The sequence below is a fragment of the Xiphias gladius genome, chromosome 2 (genome assembly GCF_016859285.1).
Source record: "Xiphias gladius isolate SHS-SW01 ecotype Sanya breed wild chromosome 2, ASM1685928v1, whole genome shotgun sequence".
NCBI classification, from domain to species: Eukaryota; Metazoa; Chordata; class Actinopteri; order Istiophoriformes; family Xiphiidae; genus Xiphias; species Xiphias gladius.
In genome coordinates this window covers 21,214,974-21,235,775 of record NC_053401.1, presented here as the reverse complement: position 1 = coordinate 21,235,775, position 20,802 = coordinate 21,214,974, and the positions used below count along the sequence as shown (strand labels likewise).

Sequence of the window (20,802 nt, the reverse complement as noted above, 5' to 3'; positions counted from 1 at the left end):
TGTCAGATGTGTGTTAGTGTGTGAGGAGAGCTGTGCGTTAGCCTCTGCCGTTTGGGTCTATATGTGTGTTAATACTGATTAGATCTGATCCTCTCATTCAGACGCTGTGCTTCCCAGTAGGAAGCCATCTGCTATCCCATATGGTCACCCAGCAACTCAACTACGACCTGCACAGCCTTGGGAGGGTGTGTATGTGTGTGTTTCAGAGAGTGAGGAAACAACTTGAAAACAATCAGTGTTCTGAAATGCACATTAACAGATACAACAACTCAAGTTCATGATAAATGCGAGAGAAGAAAAAAAGAAATGAAATGCCTCAAATGATTAACATGATCCTGTGTAAACTGTTTGATCACAAAACACACAAAAAGGCAGGTCAAAAATAACTGAAGTGCCATCAATCACACATGATTTGCAATGACTGTAAGAAGGATTGCATTCCCTAAAGCAAAGAAAACAACTCTTTTCTGCTCGATCAACAGAATCAGTAACATCAAGCTGGTTGCTGATTGGTGAAGCTTACAGAACGGGGAAGTTACCTGGAGACAGGCCAGCAGCCAGTCACAGGCCAGGGCCTGAGGAACCTTGTCTAAACTACAACCTGGGGACTCATCTATCTGTAACACAGAGGAACCAATGTACAGTAGGGCGCACAGACGTGACACACATGGGTTACAACATCTTTGAAACAACAGCGGAAGGTTTCAACTGATGTAAATTCAGAAAAATTAAACTTCCTGCTGTTTGTGCACCATGCGCATGAGTCAGTGTAACTGGGATGTTTAATATACTTGCACAGAAAACTGATTAAAAAACAGAAAGAAGTCAATATTTTCTGGAGGAGAAATAACTAAACATGATTCTTAGAGAGAATGGTAAAAAAAAAAAAAAAAAAAACAGAGTGAGAGAAGAGAAATGCTTAAAATGTCATGAGAAAAGTTGTTTGAATTAGCTCAAATGTGCTCTCAAGTAACACACAATGTTGGACCTGCTGGTGCACGTTCACGTTTGCATTCACATGTAAATGTGCAACAAAATGCCAAAACAAGAACCTCTTTTAACGTGATGGAGTTTGTTGGATATCGTTGACTCACATGATTGTGAGATAAGGTATCTAAAGAGCGAAAAATTATGTCAACAAAAAGGAAGAGGCCTGGGTGCGAGTAAAGGCGCCCAAGTCTGTGCCTCAGATAGAAATAAGTTACGACAAACAAAACACACAGGTTTGATTTGTTTTTTTGATTATCTGTTAAGTAGCGCTAATCATCTGCAAAGGACGGTATGTGTTTCGCAAAGCTTTGTACTTCACGTCCCCCAGTAAGCCTGTAGCAATGAAAATGAACTGGAATAATGCTACAATTTCTACACTTGAGTGTGTTTTCAGGATGGCTAACTCAGCAATACATGACACCGCCCCTCAGGGACGGAGATCTGCTGTAAAACCAGCTGTATGAGGAAGGCTAGTGTCAGTTTATAGTAATCTATAAATTATTTAATTATGCATGCAGAAAGAAATGTGCAGGCACGTTACAAGCACTTCTGCGAGTGCATAATCAAACTCTCTTTTATAATGTATACACATACACATGAAGCAGTACAGGGTGCAAACCTCTCCAACCATAGCTCATATTTTTCTTTGGTACCAAGCTACCAAAAATGCATGTTTAGCTGTGCCAGCAGTCAGCGCTGGCTGTCCATGCTGAAAAAGGTGCTGTACTAGCTGCACTGCTGAAGAGGGAGAGGGTGACTTAAGGAGTGTATGCCACCCAGCAAAGCTGAACAGCATAGAACATGAGCCTGAGGAATGGTGTCAGGAATGGTCAGCTGTCCACAACGGGTTTGGTCTATAGGACCGGAAATGTCGGATTATGACCTTTGCCTTTGGCCTTCGTAGGGTAGCGTAGTTTGTACAGGTGCTTTGTGTGAGAAAGAGATGAATGGCCAGCAGTTATACCTGGGAGCCTCCAGCGATGGGGATGACACAAGTGAGGAGATTTCCAATCACCGTTTCCAAAGGGACAGGCAGGCCATCTAAATGGATGGTGTAGATCAGACCCAGGCAGTTCTGTTTGATCAAGAGAGAGGAATACAGCGGTCAAGAGGGAAACCAAAAGTCCAGAGAAAGTCTACTCTACACCATATTTAGTGTAGACAACATTCATGAAGGGCAATGTTACTGAAATGTTAAATAAAATAATAAATGCTATGCAATGCATTAACTGTCTTTGCTCTTTATTGTGCAAGCACACCAAAAGTAAAGAGTTCAACGGTTAAACAATCATCATGTTTTTGTCCAATTTTGTGTTTCAGCCACCCTCTGTGTTCATTCAGAAAAAATGGGTGATGAGACAATACTATATTTGCTAGTGCACACAATCCAATGCCCATAATAGAAGCAGAAGCGGTGGAGTCGTGGAGTATAAAAACTGTTGCGCGTGTCGTACCCTGAACACCTCGGTGTAGTCCAGTCGGGACACCAGCACCAGGCTCTTGGGGGCAAAGACCTTAGCTGGTTGGACGACAGCCAGCTCCTCATCCACCTCATCCGCCTCGCTGGCCTCAGCCTTCTGCAGCTAAAAACAGATATAGATGCAATCACACCAGGCTGAGATCAACACATCACATTAAAAACTCGGTTTACACGTGGGATATCCAATTGAAAACACAAAAAAACAGGGGTGCACGAGTGGTGCAGCAACAACCGCAACAGAGACCCAGGTTCGGTCCCGAGTGCAAGTGCCTCCCGGCCATTTGGTCCAACTAAGACGACTGGCAATGTTCAGAGGTTTGGAAGCATTCAAGAATGCATTAAATACATATAGTAAACACTGAATTTCATTCCAATAGAAACTGCTCACCCAGCAGATACCCCAAAAAAAGTTTCCCCCACTTCCTACAGTGCACGTTCATAATGTGCGCACATCAATGTGCCTCTCTGACTGCTTGAAACTATTTTTTGAAAATGGGCCCCAGGGTGTCACATGACTACTGTGCCAAAATAGCCACACACCCCAGCAGTGCTCTTGTGGCCTACATGGGAAACCAGTGAGGGATTGTGCCATTGTTGCCTCACTAAAAAGCTCCAACTGGTGGGACACTACATGGCTGATGTCTGTCTCACCTGCGGGTTGTCCAGGCCCTCCCAGAAGGTGAAGCAGGCACAGTAGTGACGCTCCGAGTTGATGTCAGTCAAAACCGCTACAAAGAAGGAGGCAGGCTGCCGCTCAGGAACCAGCTGCCAACCGCTGGGCTGACAGAACTAGAGAGGAGGAAGGAGGAGGTGGAGGGAGAGAGGTGTGAAGGTGAAAAGGTGATGGCAGCATAGAGGACAGAGGGAAAAAAGGGACATGGGTTGGAATCAGATGGAGATGGGAAGGGGGAGGGGGGACAAATAGAGAAAGAAAGATTAGTTTACACACCAAGCTGGCAACCTGGGTGACATATCAGACAGCAGTGGGTCACATGTTCTTGCAGCACCTCGGGGTGATTCATCCAGGGCTGGGCTATCATTAACGCAACAAAACAGGTTCTGAAAACTTTCCATCTGCTTTAAGTATACGACAAAGACACCAAAGCACTGACTGAATGATGTGAATAGACAGGGAAGTATATTTTGCTCTCATTTCTAATCGCATTGTAGTAGGTTTAAAGAAGTTACAGTTTGTGATTTTCCCGTATTTACTTGCAAGGAATGTTAATGGAGCAAATCAATACAGTCAATGTTGACTGTATTGAGCAAACAACAAAGTCAATATTAGCAGTGTTTTGTGCGAAGATGAGGTATTTCTTATGTTATGTTATTATTCACTAGTTTGCTGCACTGACTTGATGACTTGATCTGAAGTTGGCATGTGTAAACATGTTACATGTGCCATTAGCTGGTTCCTTTTCTGGTTCCCAGCTCCTTCTTCAGTCAGTCCGCACCGAAACCATTTATGAAGAGATTTTTAGTTTTCCATTTCAGTCCGATTCCCAGATTCCCAGATTCACTGACTCAGCAGCCCTGACAACTGACCTGCATTAATATTAGAGATGCACCAATCCGACTTGATGACCTGATAACGATTCAGATCACCAAACTCCGGGAATTGGCCCGTACCGAGAACTGATCTGATGCCGGTGCACCTATTTTCTGAAACCTCATATATCAAAGACAAGCAGCATATCTGTACATCTATGAGAAGTTGGAACCAGCAAATGGTTGGCATGGTCGTCTTTTTTTTTTACAGACAAAAACTGACTTGTTAAGCATATATAGTTTCTCCAACGTTGTTAAACATGAGATGAAATATGTTCGGTCCACGCAAATTTTCAAAACAACCTCCCAACAGAAATTGCTGAAAATGTCTATATCTACTATTAGAAAACTATGTGGAGTAAATGTTTAATAACATCAGGTAACCGCGAAAGCCACTGTCAACAATTCTGGTTTCACAGAGAAGGAGTACTAATTAGGGCTGCACGATTATACATGTGAATAACAATTTTTTAAATCAGAATTGAGATCACAATTCTCTGACAATTCTTGAGAGACATATTCTCTCTTTATTATCATAATTGCGTTACATATGTTCTTTAGGAAGATGGAAAAACAGGGCACGGGGGTACTCGTTTCTCACAATGTAAATGACAGATGTACACAAAACATCATTTACTGTGCTGTATGATCTAACATGACAGTGTAGTCAAGGACACTGTAAACCTCGATCATAATCCTCTTTGGGTTGCCAACTATCTAATAAATCAACCTAATGAGGCTTCAAACAGGAGCGGGGGCGTGTTTATTTATCCTCAGCCAGACTAGACATACTGTGGAACCAACAATATGCCAACTGTAGAAACTTGAGTGACTATAACTTTCTAAGTTGCACACAGCAGCGGCATATCATTATTTATCTGACTCATTTTGCTTTCTGATTTCATCCATGACACACACATTGGATTTTGTTTTCAAATCTTCCCCATCGTGTACAGATCGTCACGTGGTGAATCACAGTTCTGTCACTTGTTGTAACGGCTTAGGGAGAAAAGGGAGCGCTGCGCTTGATGCTGCGGATCTCGCTGCTAATGTAGACACAGTAGAACTGTTGTCATATAGATATGAGATTGAAGAGGGATGTGAATCGAGATCGCGATTCAAAAACAATTAATCGTGCAGCCCTACCATCAAAATGAATATATTGTGAAGCAGATGCTGGAAGTGGCGACGTTTGGCCCGATCTACAACAGGCTGGATGGGTGCTGAAATGTGATGCATCCATCCTGCTCATTTTCTTGTCCCTTTTGTGGGGCAATTGTGTAACAACTGCAAACCATAGGCAGCCATTCAAATTCAACAAACCTCCTTCTGTGCTAAATCTCCTTAGGAGCCATCCTCCAAGAATTAAACATTGTATTCATTTTTGGTTTCTTCCAAATAAAAGTTACTTTTTTTTTTATCTACCAAGGCTTAAGTCTAAAGCCCCTACAGATGGTCATTACTTTACATCACCAAAACCAGTTTTCATCCTCAGAAGACCGTGTATTCCCATACCAAATACCATGCAATTTGGCTAGCAGTTGTTAGCTGTAGTCATCTCGCTGTTGACCCAAATGTTAGACGGACATGTAGATGAATGGCTCAACTGACCAAGTGACACTGCAAAAATACCTGCCACAAAAAAACCTCATCTAGGTCAGAGAGTGAGGAATGTAACAATTCTATCTATAAATCTTGTAATACTGGCAGTTTTGCCTTTCCCCAACCACTGGACTGGACCAGGAATCAAACTCCTTGCCCTGACAGGGTTAAGTGCCTTGTTCTAGCCACTGAACAGGAACATGTCTGTGTGTGTTGACTTACCAGCTCTATGCCTTGTGGGAATGGGCTGTCCTCCCAGTCTTTCTCAGGAAACCGCTGGAGAATGCGACCTTGACCTTCACCCTCCACTGCAGGGAGACACAGAGGGGGACTTATACAGAGTTCAATCCTTTTTTATTAAGATTGTTTGTTGTCTGTTTATTTCTACTAATAGGCTCCTTCTGATTTTTTTTTTTGAAAACCATATCAGCACAATGGCATTTTTTTTTCTGTGTTTTATCTTTTGTATGTTGGCATATAAATAAACTCTAAATTCAAATAATCATGTTTTTAAAAAAAATCTATGTCTTGTTGCACCATGCCAAACATAATTTTGCTGATTTCGTGAGACCGGTATTATAGTCATAGAATGGCACATGAAATCTATGTGCTTCGAGACCTGGTGTCATTTTAGGCCTCGGTTTTGTTTTCCAGGTAAGAAATATGACTGTGAATGGCATGCTACATGCAGTGAGACGGCTAACCTGGATATCGCAGCATGCAAACCGGACGTTTGTGTGGAGGACGGCCCTCCTAACTGGTTCAGCTTTTCTGACGGGGCCACGCAAACCCATCTTAAGATCCAATCTGAAGGTGTGTCTTTGGACCAACATAGAAAATACAGAGCTGTTGCGATGATCGGCATACTTACAGAGAAGAATAGCCTCACTTCAGCACTGGCGCTGCCAAGTTACTTTGTCATGTTTTTGTACATTTTTTTGTAATTTGTAAAAAGTAGTTACTTTAGTCAAGGAAAAACATTTTTCAGGACAGCTACTTCATCTCATTACGTCTAAACATTCATAGACTGAACTGCTCATTACTACACATTAAATACTACTTTGGTTACCCAAGTTACAACTACGGATTTGATCAATGTGCTGCCTCAGTTTCCCTTATATGGTTTAGAGCCCGACCGATACAGGGCTTTTACAGCCAATGATGATTTCGATATTTGATGGGTTTAAAACATCTGTTAATGATATATCTGTAAATATTCTTTTATTCTAAACACAAAATATAAACAAAGTTTGTATAATTGTAAAAAACAGTCAATAGTAAAGTTGAACAACATAAATGCAACAAAAATAGATTAAAGTTGTGTGACAAAATAATACAACATATTATAACTGTTGTTGCTGTTGATTGTAACGGGCTGGTAAATACAGGTTCTCCTTTATAGACTACAACTATTTATATAATAGATATTGGGTTACATGGATATTTGATACTTACAATAGCCTGTCACCAGGTCTGTCACAGTGACTAATTTTAATAGATTCATTTATCTAGTTTATCCGTGTACCAATACTTTTTTAATGCAAGTAACAGGGAAGCATTTTCCAAACACTATTTATGTCACCATTCAAACACATGGCATCGTTAACGATGTAGTAAAGGGAGTGAAGGCCGCTGCAGAAACATGACTAAAAATGCGAGGGAGGGGGGCATGGGGAGTGTCTGAATGAGCTTTCGCTGTTTTGGAATGTGATGGTCAGACATTAACTAAGTGGGTTAGCATTAATTCTGAAAAGGCACTGCGTCTCAGCTTTAAACTTCTGAAACAAACAACCGGTATTGTATCGGGAAAATCAGACGTCTTCCAAATGCATCAACAGTAACTTATATCATACTGACCGTTACCTCATTCAGGCAGAATGAGTATAACACTATACGGTAATGGCTCATTAGCTGTCTTCCACTGACCAACCATGGCATTAGCTATCTTCGTGGCTAACTAATTTAGCAACAGATAAACTATAAGCACGTGTTTGACAGCAGCTTTCAGAGCTGTAATGACAAGGGACAAAATGATATTCATTTACTCACTAGAACTGTCTTACATGTGGATGTTAGTTCCATAGGCTTGACCAACCATTGTGTATATAATCATGAATGCCACTGGAGATAAAGTCATATAGTGTAATTACATAAATCATCATATCATTTTTGTAATCGTCTTGAATATTTTTTTTTTCATTTCTTCAAAAATCAGCGCTACAACATGATAGAGTGTGAAGACTTGGAGAGAATTAAAGTCAACTCCATTATAGTAAACCAGCAATAAGATTACGACCATTATAGCTAACCATTAGCTTAGTGCACATGTACACTGTGTTGTGAGTCTTTAAGCGTAAAACCGAGTCCGTCAATGGGCTATAGCCTACACCACTCAACTCTACTTGGTTCCCAACTCCATTCTGCAGTGACACGCACAGTGAACTCACAGGGATTAGTGTATTGTCAACAATGGAGTTGCAGTGACCGCTGGTGGACGTACTGCACGATAGCGACACTGGTAATTAAACAGCTCTTGCACCTATATTTGGCTTTGCATTACTTTAATTTCTCGTTACTTACTTGTCGTTAAAAACACCATTACAGATTTATCTGAAATTAGCTTCAATCAAGGTAACGGTCGGGCTCCGGTTTGGGGTTTTTAGTGCTGATGTGGTCATTGAAGCAAAAGTTCACCATGATAAAAGGTATAATGAACAGCATGTGGGAAACAAATGAGTTGGCAGATTAATTATGAGAAACATGTATTGGTTACAGCAGTTTTTTTCAAAATATGTCTATTGTCAGGTTACTCTTTTAAATGAGTCCATATCTGCCTGTTCAACAGTCGTGGGATGTGGTAAAATGCTCGTTTGCTGGTTTGCCGGTTAATGAGGCCATTTTCACTGTTGGCCAGGGCCTGGCTCATCACAGCAGCACAATGACATGACAAAGGCCGACTTATGTAACCACCACAAGCCCGTCTTTCAGCTTCGTTCCATCTGAAGCCCTGCAGGTCGCTTAACGGTAGTATTCAACTGCAAAGAGAATACGCTTTATCCTCCCAATAAAAACAGTACAAAACAAAGTATTATCCTGTGCTAAACAAAGGAGCAGTTTTCACCAGCATTTAGACCAAACCTGGATGTTTCGTACAAAATTTCACCTCAGAGAAAACAACAGAGTCTGTGGGCTTTTACCAAGGGAACTAAAACAGAAGCACAGACACACAGAGACGATACACAAACAGAAAGTAGGCCAGTTCCCAAAATACACAGGGAGATGCTAAAGTCATCCCCTCTCCCCAGCGAACTAGGGATATGTAGATGCTTGTGAGAGTGGTGCTCTGGGATCAAGACATCACAGTCAAAAGGTTAATTTCCTTTTAGTTGCGAGATCACTGCTACCAATTCCACAGCCCTGAGCTGCTCTCAAGTGAATCAGAGATGAAAAGTTTGTTATTTTACATGAGGAGGTGTCAATTAATTGGATTTTTGGGAATCACAAGCCCAAAAATGATCAGTGTCACATGAGCTGGTGGTTAAACAGTATCCTTGTATGGGTTCAAGATGGATAAAAAGTAACGTCTACATAAAAATGAACAATTGTCACGCAACAGAGCGGTAAAGTTCTTAATAGATTGTCAGATAATGATTAAATAAAGTGGTGAAAATAACAGCAGTCAGCTGGTAAAGGGGACTTTGTAATGACACTGGAGAACGTGACTTAGCCAACCCCCTTGGTACACTCTGATGAAACACCTGGTACAGTTTACTGGAGCTGATGCATGCTGGGACTTGATGTCATCTCCCAACACTCTCCTGATTTTAAGAAGCAGAGAATGTGTCGCTTGGTACGGCCTCATGTTATGTAGGTGTATCACGTACACACACACACACGCACACACAAAATAAGAAAACACACATGGAGTGAGAGCACGTATCGAGTCTGGTGTAGACACACTGTAGGCCAATAGTCAAGCAGGGTGGGGATTATTCAGCAAGTTAAAGCAGGACATCCTGCAGCTGAGGGAGGAGTGTATGAATGAGCCAGAAAAGGAGTCTGCTGGGAGTGACACACAGGCCTCCACACCACAGACACTAGAACGAGGCACACACACAGACACATACAATCACTCTCACTCACATATTTGGTTTCTTGGACGCCTTCCCCCTTAAAAACATGCAACCCGACTTCAACTCACTCTTTGCACTGGGAGAGGCATGCTAAATACATTAAGTGTCTCCTTGTCACAAGAGGCTCTGCGATTCACTGTAGCCGGAGTCCTAGCTATTGTCTGTTTTTATTGTGATCTGCCAGAGACCTGCTCCTTTCTGCTGTTTGCTCACGCTTTTAGGTTCCCTGAAGTATACATCTCTGAACACACAACTGAGGCATATAGCTGTTAAAAAGCTAACGTCAGAATGGATTCAACCCAAAGTTATGTGTGAATTCTTCCTCAAATGCTGCCCCATGACAGCTCAAAGTCAGACAATTGGCTATTATAGTCTGATCATATACATGAAAAAGCAGGGAGCAATATTTTCTACTATTGGCTACTATTTTACTACGATTATTATTTGTCGGCAGTATCTAAAATCAAACCGAAAAAGATTTGGCATGTACATCAGGCAAAGCGGCAAAGCAGCAACCAGAAGGAACCAGAAAGCTAAACGTTTCCACAGCCTTGTTCACCACCATCCCAATACACTGTCACATACAGCCGGTCAACTGTGAATTGTTCTGCTTTACTTCAATAGAGGTGTAAGAGTTTACTTCAAAATTTGAGGAACTTCAGTCATATCAAGCCAGGATTAGACTACTATTATCAAAATAACACACTTGAAATTGTTATGTTTGCCTGCAGCACCGTTCCGATTAATCGAGGTTTTTCTTTGAGCAATCCAGTGTCGATTCTGAACACGCCAAGATCAATATTTGCATTTGTGCCTTTTTCTCAGTAAACACGTACATCTACGCTAAATGTTATGTGTATCCAGGGGTTCCTGGTTGTTCAGTCAGGGCTGCGTGATGAGTAAAATGTCTACTTTGTGGAAATCCAAAAAGGGTATTTTAAGTTGAAAAGTAACGTAGATGATAGCTGCTATACGAGCCACCTTACCCGCCACAGTTTATGGGACTGTCATGACTCAGGACGGTCTGCCGACTACTTCGTAGCGACTCTAGAGATCGTATCTACGACGGCGGCAGACCGAAAAACGTCTGCGCGCCGATCCGAGCTCCGGCTTCATGTTTATTGAGAGATATTATCTCTGGCTCCGAGGTGCGAGGCCGTGGAAGTGCAGTGAACAGCGTGTGAATTCTAGTCCATTCGGTCTGTCCCTGCCGGGGAGCGAACGTCAGCTAACAGCCGTGTGCAGATCTCAGGCCGATGTCAACACAAACAGAGCAGATGAAGCAGTTTCTGTCCCGTCTGTGATCAAAGCGATCATTAAAGTAGAGGTGCTGGACTTAGTTTGACTGTCTGCTACTGACAGTCCATGCGTTTTCATTGCTCTCGCTGGACCGTTTTGCACATGCAAGGCTAAAATCATATAGATGTATCCAGTTTTACGAGTTTAGCATTTGCCAAAATAAAATAATAAATCCTCGGTTCACGGTTTTATAACCAGGAAATGTGTTTACAATTTAGCCGACAATGTGCACATTTTATATTCAAGCAAACAACAGCGTGCTCACTAATAAATTCTGAGAAGCGCTGTACGTAACGTTGGTATTTATTTGATGAAACTGGTCAAAATGAATCGATTCTGGACTTTGTGAACCAAAAACATTTGAATCGGGAGAACAGTGCCAATTATCCTGCCCTAGTGTCGGCCAGCCCATAAAACAGAAACAAAATAAAAAACCTCTAACCACTCATCCGTGGCCTCTCTGAAGCCTAACCCCCAAGGCCACGAAAAATCAAACAGCCTTGTGCAGTAGTAACACTTTCTGCAGAGAGCCGCAGCTGAGAAGAGAGCAGTGGGCACAGAACAAGCAGCAAGCTATGAACCCGTCAGTATTATCTCAATATCACCTGCTTGCACCAGGACTGGCACAACTCCTGGAGTCAAGCTAATGCCAGATCTGGTGAGATCCAACATTCAAACAGTGATGGACACCCAGCTGAAAAGAACATTATGCAACTATGAGGCAAATGTTTTCTTCAAGCGGTACTACTGATTTGGGAGTATTTGTAGAGCAGCTACAGAAGCTAATTTGGAAATAGCTGATTTCACTGAAAACATCAGATTGCATAATGTCTCATACCACTGAAAGTTGAGATAATTAAGTTAGGTGATAGATACGGGTTGCTGCCACGCCAGTCAGGGTTCCCTACAAAGGAAAAAAATGAACTGAATATCGAAAAATGAAGAAAAAGCTGTGTGACATCTATTTGAGTCAAAACACAATTCCCTAGATAAAATTCTCAAATGCCATCGCTTGTCACAAAAGTTCACCGTGCCAAATCCAACGGACTGATAGCGAAGCCAAACTAAGCAGGTTACTGCAAGCACAGAGGTCATCTCAGAGCTTCTCACTTAAAGTGAGTGTAAGGGATAATAGTGGTTTTCTAAAAATAAAACTACTCTTCAGCTTTTACAGGAACGAAATGAGACTAGTTTAGCTCTGACACAGAGTCTTGTATCATCTTCTCTGAGTACCACAGCAGCCTTCATACGGTCACTGCACACAAATCACTTTACTCCATACTGCGAGCATCTCGTTAGTCACATGGCTAGATTCAATCTGCATTCCTCATACTGGTTTAACGATGTTGCTATACAAACAAATATGTAATATATGGTGGCAAGACGATTATTGACGGCAGTACTACGAAGGAGTGATAAAATGTATTGATAATCCTCACGATGTTCTCTAAAGACGCCCATGATATGATATGATATGATATTGCTGACCAACTACAGGCAGTGAGAAAAGCCACACACCTGTGAGAAACCATGCACGGGGGCCACTGATCAAAGCCGAAACAGTATGTGGTCATTTTGTCTGTTCTAAACTGCCAACTTTGGTTTGGTTTCTAGGATATACAAATCCCCGGCCGGAAGTGACACAGGTGTAATGTACTGTGGGTTTTAGAAAAGCTGTCAAAAATTAGCCATGTTGCCTGAAATGTTCCTATTGGTGTACATGAAAAGTAAGATCTACATCAAGAGCTCAACTATTCAGATATGGTGTGTTGTTGTTTATGAGATTCAGTACTGTAGCTGGAATGTGTCTTTGGCCGTTCAGATTGCTTGGATCAAACTACTCATTATTAAATCTAATTTTTTCCAGCTCCTGCAGAAACACTGTTGCGTGATCCGCGGTTTTTTTTGACAGAGCGGTGGGCTACAATGCACAGCAAGTTCTACACCAAACTCTAATGGCAACTGCATCAACACTGCAAAACTGAGAGGAATGAGATTTGTCCTTTTCAGCAATTAAAAGTAATCCAAGCGCTGTGCAAGCAACCAACTCTTACTCTGGTAAGTATCTGCAACAACACGGCAGCATTAACCTTGAATGCCGGCCTGCAGGCCTCTGGATCCCAGAGCCGAAACCCAGGCCTCCCACCTGATCTCAGAACCAGTGAAACTCCCGACAGTTTAGAAAAAAACATGCTACCATTTCATGCACCCACATTTCATGTAGCCTGTGCTTTTGACAGTTTTTCCGTGTTTGTTTATGCAAAGTGAAAGCTGAACTTGATTTACATCAATTCAGTCATTTCTTCCGCCAACATGCTGTGCAAAAATACGATTAAGATAGTTGTTCGACCGATACATCTGCTGATATATTAGTATCGGTCCATTTGGCGGCATTTTAGTAATAAGACATTGCAATACATAAATGACAAAGTCAAACATAGTTTGTCTTCTAGAGAGCACTAACAAATTGATTTTTCAACTGTAAAATCTGCTGCTCAGTATTTATCTAGGTCACAACAAAGAAATCTATGGGATCTCCATCAAGATTGTTTGTTTATGTCATGTGTTAATGTTTAAGAAAATTTTCTATGGCCTGATATACCATCATAGGTTGTTTTTTTTTTATCTCCCAAAGATGAATCTTGGTATCAAAAATTAGCCTGAAAAATCAAGTATTGGTCGGGGCATAAAAAATAGGGCAGGAATCTCACGTTTTATGAAATGTAATTATTCATGGTAAAACCGGTGGGTTTCCTGGAGTACGAAATCAAGTCTGAATTTTGTAAATAAAGTGACAGTTCTGTAGCTGATACAGTGTGTGAATAGAAGAAGCATACCCAGATCAGTGTGGGTGGAAAGACCAAGGTGGCACTGAGTGAAACTACAGTAGGTGTACAACTAATGATGATAGTAAAATGAAAAAAGCAGTGATGGAAATATTAACTTCAAACAAATACCACTTAATTGTCTGTAGATGATTGCGCAACATCACACTGCAAGAGATATGCTGCATTTCCATTAAGTACTGTGCAATATTCCAATACAGTACATAGCTGCAGAACTGCTGAACACTATGTTTATAAGGTCAAAGATCAGCTTTTTGAAGTGGACGATGGGAAATCATTCAGATATCTATACAGGAAAATGATAATGTGTCACATAAGGATGTGTGATAACGTGATTACATCAATTAATATATTCTGTTTTGTAACTAATTGTGCTTGTCCAGATATGTCCTGGACTAATCGGTGAACCACAGAAGTGTGACTCTGGGCTTCTTGAAAGTCCTCAACCTCATGAACAACTACATGAAATGTTTTATTTTTCTCCACGTTTTTCTAAAGGTGCTCTAAAGCAAGAGAAATTCAATTTAAAAGGGATTCAGGCTCGATAGTTACCACCTGTACCACAGTGACAGCGTCTGAATCAGACTAAAATCTGTCACACCCACTGTCACATCATGTCACACCCACTGCTTTCCCATCAGGTCCAACTGAATAACTCCATACTTGGCAGAGGAGGCACACACACACACACACGCAGCAGTTATGTACAGATATATCAAATCCAGTCCTACTGAGTGATTGTGATTTTAAGTTCAACTGTCAAATGTTTCCTGGAGGTTGGAATTAGGAAGTTGTGACATTTTTACTGATGTTTTATTCAACAACCCCAGTACCTCACGTTAATCTAGTACTTCTCCCACTGCAGTAAGGACTACAGAGGTTACATCATTTAACACTTCATCTCACTTGGACCACCTGCTGCTGTCGATTCTGATCTTAGATGAAAAGTGCAGAAAGAATTTGTGTCCCTCTTACCATAAAAACTATCAAAGTCAAGTAGTTACCTTTTAACCACAATCATACAGCCCAGGGCAAATGCAGAAAAAGGATTTGGCAAACGTCCACACTGGGTGTGTGTGAGCAGCAAGAGAACAAAAGTAGAGCTCAGCAAAGAGTGCTGCTGTTTAGAAAGTAGTGAGCAGTCTGTAGGGACTACTGCATAACAGAGCGGCTGATGATGTAAGACAAAGGTTTCCAAAGGCTCACTGGGAGTCCGCCGTGTGAGAGGAATGTGAACCGAGTGGAGTGGGATGTGACATCCTGTTGCGTAACAACGGCAGGTTAGTGACCGGAAGGCTTCCGATTTCCTTTACAGGCTTTTCCTTATGTGTCCGATATTGATCTTTATCTCTACAACTATAATGTTGCATCTTATATACACCAATCTATTTTTTTTTTTTTTTTTTTTTTGCAAAATGTCTTGTTGACAGATTGTCATTGCATCCTGTTCCTGATTGAGATGATTTCCTCCTTCAGTATATATCCTTGAATCTCAAACTCAGGATATGACCATGGAATCTCAGCTGGGTAGCTTTCAGTCGGCGCACCAAACAGCCTATCTATGCATGTCATGAACTTGCTGGAACGACAAAAATACAGCCCTACTGACCGTGGATTCTCACAGAGCTGTGTGAATTGACATGCATACATTCACTTCAGAAAGTACTCAGACCCGTTCTTTTTTTGCATACTACTGTGTTGTAGATTTCATTTTAAATGGATAAAATTGCATGTCAATCTACACTTAACAATGCATAATAACAAAGTGGAAACATGTTTTTAGAAATTTCTGCAAATTTATTAAAAATCAAACAATGAAATCTCTCATTTACAAAAGTACTCAGAAGCCCCCCCATCATGCTTCATCATAGGGATGGTATTAGCCAGGTGTTGGAGGGACGGAGAGTCTGGTCAGAACTGAGGGGAGGATGAATGCAACCAAATACAGAGAGGCCCTTGAAGAAAACCTGCTCCAGAGTTCACGAGACCTGAAACTGGGGCGACGGTTCACCTGTCAGCACAACAACAGCCAAGACAGCACTGGGGTGGGATCAGGACAAGTCTCCTGTCTGTCCTAGAGTGGCCCAGCCAAAGCCAAGACTTAAACCCCACAGGCCATCTGTGGAGAGACCTGAAGAAGTCAGTTCACAGACACTTTCCATCCAGTCTGACGGAGCCTGAGTGGATCTGCCGGGAAGAATGAGATAAACTGTCCAAATCCAGGTGTGCAAAGCTTGTAGAGACTCACCCAAGAAGACTGGAAGCTGTAACTGCTGCCAGAGGGGCTTCTACAAAGAGCTGGATCAAGGCTCTGAGGGCTTTTGTAAATGAGAGATTTCAATTTTTGATTTTCAATAGATTTGCAAAAAATTCCAAAAACATGTTTGAATTTTGTCATTATGGGTCACTGAGTAATGGCATTTTTATCCATTTGATATTAAATCTACAGCGTGACAAAGTGTGCAGAAAGTGAAGGGGTCTGAATACTTTCTGAAGCCACTGTTAAGTCTGTTACCTCATAAAAGCTTATTCAAAAACAAAAAGCATGACAAATATTTTAAAACAGCATTAACAAAGAAAAACTGTGGTTTTTCACCAAACTACAGCATCAAAACTTAACACCGACCTGATTTAACACCTCTGACAGTTGTTAAATCAGAACACTTAAATACCAGACTGGAAACTGCTGTAAGGCTACTGCACTATGTTGCCCCGTGTTTCTGTTATTTTGTCGACCCCATGAATTGGAAGGAGTGACGCAGCAGCTGTGTCTTCACTGTGTAAGCAACACAATCAGCAAGTCACAGTCAGTCCATTCAGTTCATACAGTGCTGAGCAACCAGAGACTCTGTCAATGAAAAGACTGAACAGGCTTTTCCTCCACTGATGAACTCTCTCGAAGCAGCAATCATTAACACCCAAATCAGGCTTCCATGCTTCCTGGTGTGCCAACAAAAAAGTTTTGTGGAGTGGAGTATGTGATTAAGAAACTTGAAACAAATACTTTTATGAGCTATTTAGCTAAGTAAGCTAACTCATTCACTATTATTACAGTCATGCTAAAATGCTGAATTGGTTATTTTCTCACATTTCTGGAATTTAACTTAAGTTTTGTTTTGATATCATGAAAAAACAACAGTTGGGTCGCAAAAAGGATTGCTACAGACCAATATCACCGACAGAATCAGAGCCTCACACCTGCCACAACTGACCACAACAGAGCAACCAATCAATCGAGGCCCACAGTCTGAACTTGAAGCAGGCTGCGTCTTAAAAATGCTATACACGCTAAGATAACCTGCTCAAATTAGGGTTAAGAAAATAAAAAAACTGAAATGGAAAAAAGAGAGAGACAGGGTTGAAGGGCATGAAAGGTGGGAGCAAGCGAGGCGATGCGGGTCATACGTAGCGGCCGTGTGTCTGTGTGTGTGCATGTGTGGCTGGCGATGACTCCTCACACAGATGACTACTAGCGGTGTTACTCTCTGACACAGGATGGAAGGAGACCGACTGGTCATGTGATCAAAGTCAGTCAGAGTTGAAATGAGTGTGTAGCTCAGTGCGAACCTGTGCGCGTGTGTGTGTGTGTATCATGCTCTCGGTGCTGAACCAGGCCAGGCCACAGCTTCTTGTTTGCAGGCTTCCAAACCACAGTGACACGACATCGGGCAGTTTCCACGGCAACTGCAGCAGTCAGGACAAAAGAGCTCTGAGCCTTGTGTGTTTTCCTGCACTTGTGTGTGCACGTATGCGTGTGCAGATTTGCAACAAAAAAGTCTTGCTTCAGAAAGTCTGTTCTGAAGCAAGCTCACTCCTGCATAATGGGCTGAGATCGGAGGTCCACTTACTGCTAAGAAACAACCTCTAGCGGGTGCATTGTTGTGCCGCCTTTTCGACCTTTTTATGATGAACACACTCCATCCGCAAATCAATGCTGGAATAAAATGAGCTGCAGAATACTACAATTTAGTGCTCACATTTAATGATACTACTGATATTATTGCTCCATTAGTTTACTCTCTTAATTTGAGGCATACAACTGAATGGCAGAGTGTGCGTGAGCCGCCATCACCGCATTACTTTTCTCAACATCACTGTCTGCACTGTGTTGAGAAAACATCAGACATTTATAGAGTCGAATCCTTTGGCTGAAAAACATACAAAACTCTGACATCATTACATTCAGGCTCCACACCAGACCCTCTGACAAGGCTCTCTCTGCTGTCCACCCAGCTTATTATTACACACATTCATTTACACATGAATGCACAGGCACTCACTTGTGCACTTTCTGATACACACACACACACACACACACACACACACACACACAGACACATGCGGGACAGTCTTGTTGAGCAATATGAAGGCGTTTGAGTCACCGTCCGATTAAAAGCAGCACTGCAGCTACAGACCGAGGCCCCATCGTTGGCTCAGAGGCAAACACAATACGGTTGTATGTCACAGAACCCCACAGATCAGCACAGCACATCAATATGTAACGCTTGACATTTGGAGCTGTCTGAATTTGGTGTTAGATGACGACAAAGAGGGTAATCCTACATACATTAATGAGCCGATCCGTGTTCAAAAATAACCGGCTGAGCAAAGCTGCCATTTAGGAACCAAATAGAGGGTAAGAGACAAAAAAAAAAAAAAAAAAAGCTCCATCTGGCAACTGTCATCACCCTGGAGACAATGTGGGGCATTTTCTTTGTGTAAAAGCTCTTCAGTAAACTCACATCCTTCCTGCAACCCCCCCCCCAAAAAAAAAAAAAAAAAAACCCCAAACAAAAACCAATGTCTTTTCAGGAGAGGAAATAGCCCCAGAGAGCAGCACAGCAGCCAGAGTCTGAATTATTTCAGTTTTGGGTAGTAGGTTGCTTCAGATCTAACTTGCCATGAGATGCCACAGACTTAAGATTAATAACGTGAGCTTCATTTCTCTGTGCTTCTCATCTGGCCTCTGCAGGTGGCTGTCTGCAAGTGTCCTCTCCTTTAGTCTGAGCCACCAAGCAGACTCAACAGAGTAGGGAAACCTGCCAATGCTCACGGAACACGGGTCAGCTTCTTTCCAGTCACTCTGAGCAGTGTACATCAAGGATGCAACTTCCAGTGAACACAGACCTCGGCCTGTTTAGTCATTCACAGCACGCCCATAAATACTGAATCAGAACATTAGTTTGGCCAGTTTTCCATCAGCAAGTGTCTGCATAACTTTCCTAATTCAGAAGTTTAGCCAACCAAAATGATGAATTAAATTTTTTTGTTGAAGTATGTCATAGGACAGAGAAGTACAGGCCCAGTTACATCAGCATTTAAAAACGGCAACATTTTATGGTCAAATTAATTAATTTCGACACAATCACCCCAATCAGTGGATTCGCTTGTGGGGGTAAAGTACATTTTCTGCATTGAGTTCAACTATGGTCAACTTTAACACAGAAATTCACACCATTGAACAAGAGCAAGCGGTTTTGACAGTGCTGACATTGAGAGGGAACGGAGAGCCGGGGAGTCCAACATACAGGAAGTAACCATAACTTATCAGCTGCGTCCTACCGTCCGCTTTCATTTAACTTCCTCTGTCAGAGTATAAAGTGTCCCACAAAAGAGTCATGATTTGTGGACATTTCTGAGGCAGAAGTCGATGGTATAAATACATCCTTTGAATAAACTGTGTGAATTTATTGCCCCATCAGCAACATCATCAGCTTGCTACCTGTCAGTTATCAATCTTGTTGGGAGCCCCCCCCCTACTCAATAATTCTTTCTATTAAATGAAATGGAGTACAACCCTGATCATCCAGCCAGCCTTAAATCAAGCCAGCCTTAAAAGCTTCTGGGGTTTGACACTATGGTTTTGTGTAAAGCAGTATCACAGGAGGCCAGTCAGGAGGGTGCTTGTAACTAAGAACAATTGTTTTGCATTGATTTCATCACTGATCAGAGAGCGTGGCAAGAACTAGCTGTAAAAGAGTCAAATGTTATCACCTAATCCTCGCAGGTTCGTAAGTACCACTCCACCGTTACATTATGAGCCCTGACATCCTGAGCATACTGGTGTTAACGGTGAGGTGAATTCATCTCTTCACATTTACACTATGCTTAAAGTGCAGCTGATCTAGCAACAGTGACAAGACTTTAAACTCATGTAGAAATCACCCTCTGCCAGTTGACTGTCACCGCCAAGCCCCCAGCAGTCACAGGAGTCACAATGAACAGCACAGTGAATTTATAAAGAGAGCTAACCACCAGCTCAGCACAGTTTCAGCCTGTAACACACCAAACACTGTTTTCTCCTCGCTTCTTTATCTATTTATAGAGGACAGTGTCCCATTAAAGCCACTGCATGATGCTGCATAAAATGCATTTCAAAATATAGCTTTAACAATATTTACGACTCATTAGGGTCTTAGCACAATGAGCACACTATAAATTTGCCAGGCAGCAATACCTCAGTGACGCGTCAGTGTATTTTGGTCTAAAGCAAGGAGAGAGTGGCATCCATAAAGCTATTCAAATCAAACTTTTACTGAAATAAGTGTTGCACATGTTAAAAAAAAAAAAACCCCAAACAAAAACCAATGTCTTTTCAGGAGAGGAAATGGCCCCAGAGAGCAGCACAGCAGCCAGAGTCTGAATTATTTCAGTTTTGGGTAGTAGGTTGCTTCAGATCTAACTTGCCATGAGATGCCACAGACTTAAGATTAATAACGTGAGCTTCATTTCTCTGTGCTTCTCATCTGGCCTCTGCAGGTGGCTGTCTGCAAGTGTCCTCTCCTTTAGTCTGAGCCACCAAGCAGACTCAACAGAGTAGGGAAACCCGCCAATGCTCACGGAACACGGGTCAGCTTCTTTCCAGTCACTCTGAGCAGTGTACATCAAGGATGCAACTTCCAGT

General features: G+C 41.9%; 1 protein-coding gene across 4 annotated transcripts in view; it reads right to left on the bottom strand.

The window, feature by feature from the left end:
* Nucleotides 1-20,802, bottom strand: part of sbf1 (SET binding factor 1) — a 74,417-nt gene that overhangs the window by 40,929 nt on the left and 12,686 nt on the right. For 2 of the 4 annotated variants that reach the window (XM_040141723.1, XM_040141740.1), the window contains exons 2-6: nucleotides 5,843-5,928; nucleotides 3,122-3,259; nucleotides 2,445-2,573; nucleotides 1,955-2,065; nucleotides 540-617 (exon numbers count right to left, since the gene is read on the bottom strand). In XM_040141723.1, the coding sequence (XP_039997657.1) occupies nucleotides 540-617; nucleotides 1,955-2,065; nucleotides 2,445-2,573; nucleotides 3,122-3,259; nucleotides 5,843-5,928 (542 nt within the window). The remainder of the gene's footprint in view (nucleotides 1-539; nucleotides 618-1,954; nucleotides 2,066-2,444; nucleotides 2,574-3,121; nucleotides 3,260-5,842; nucleotides 5,929-20,802) is intronic. The other 2 variants (XM_040141732.1, XM_040141749.1) reach the window with 1 other exon arrangement.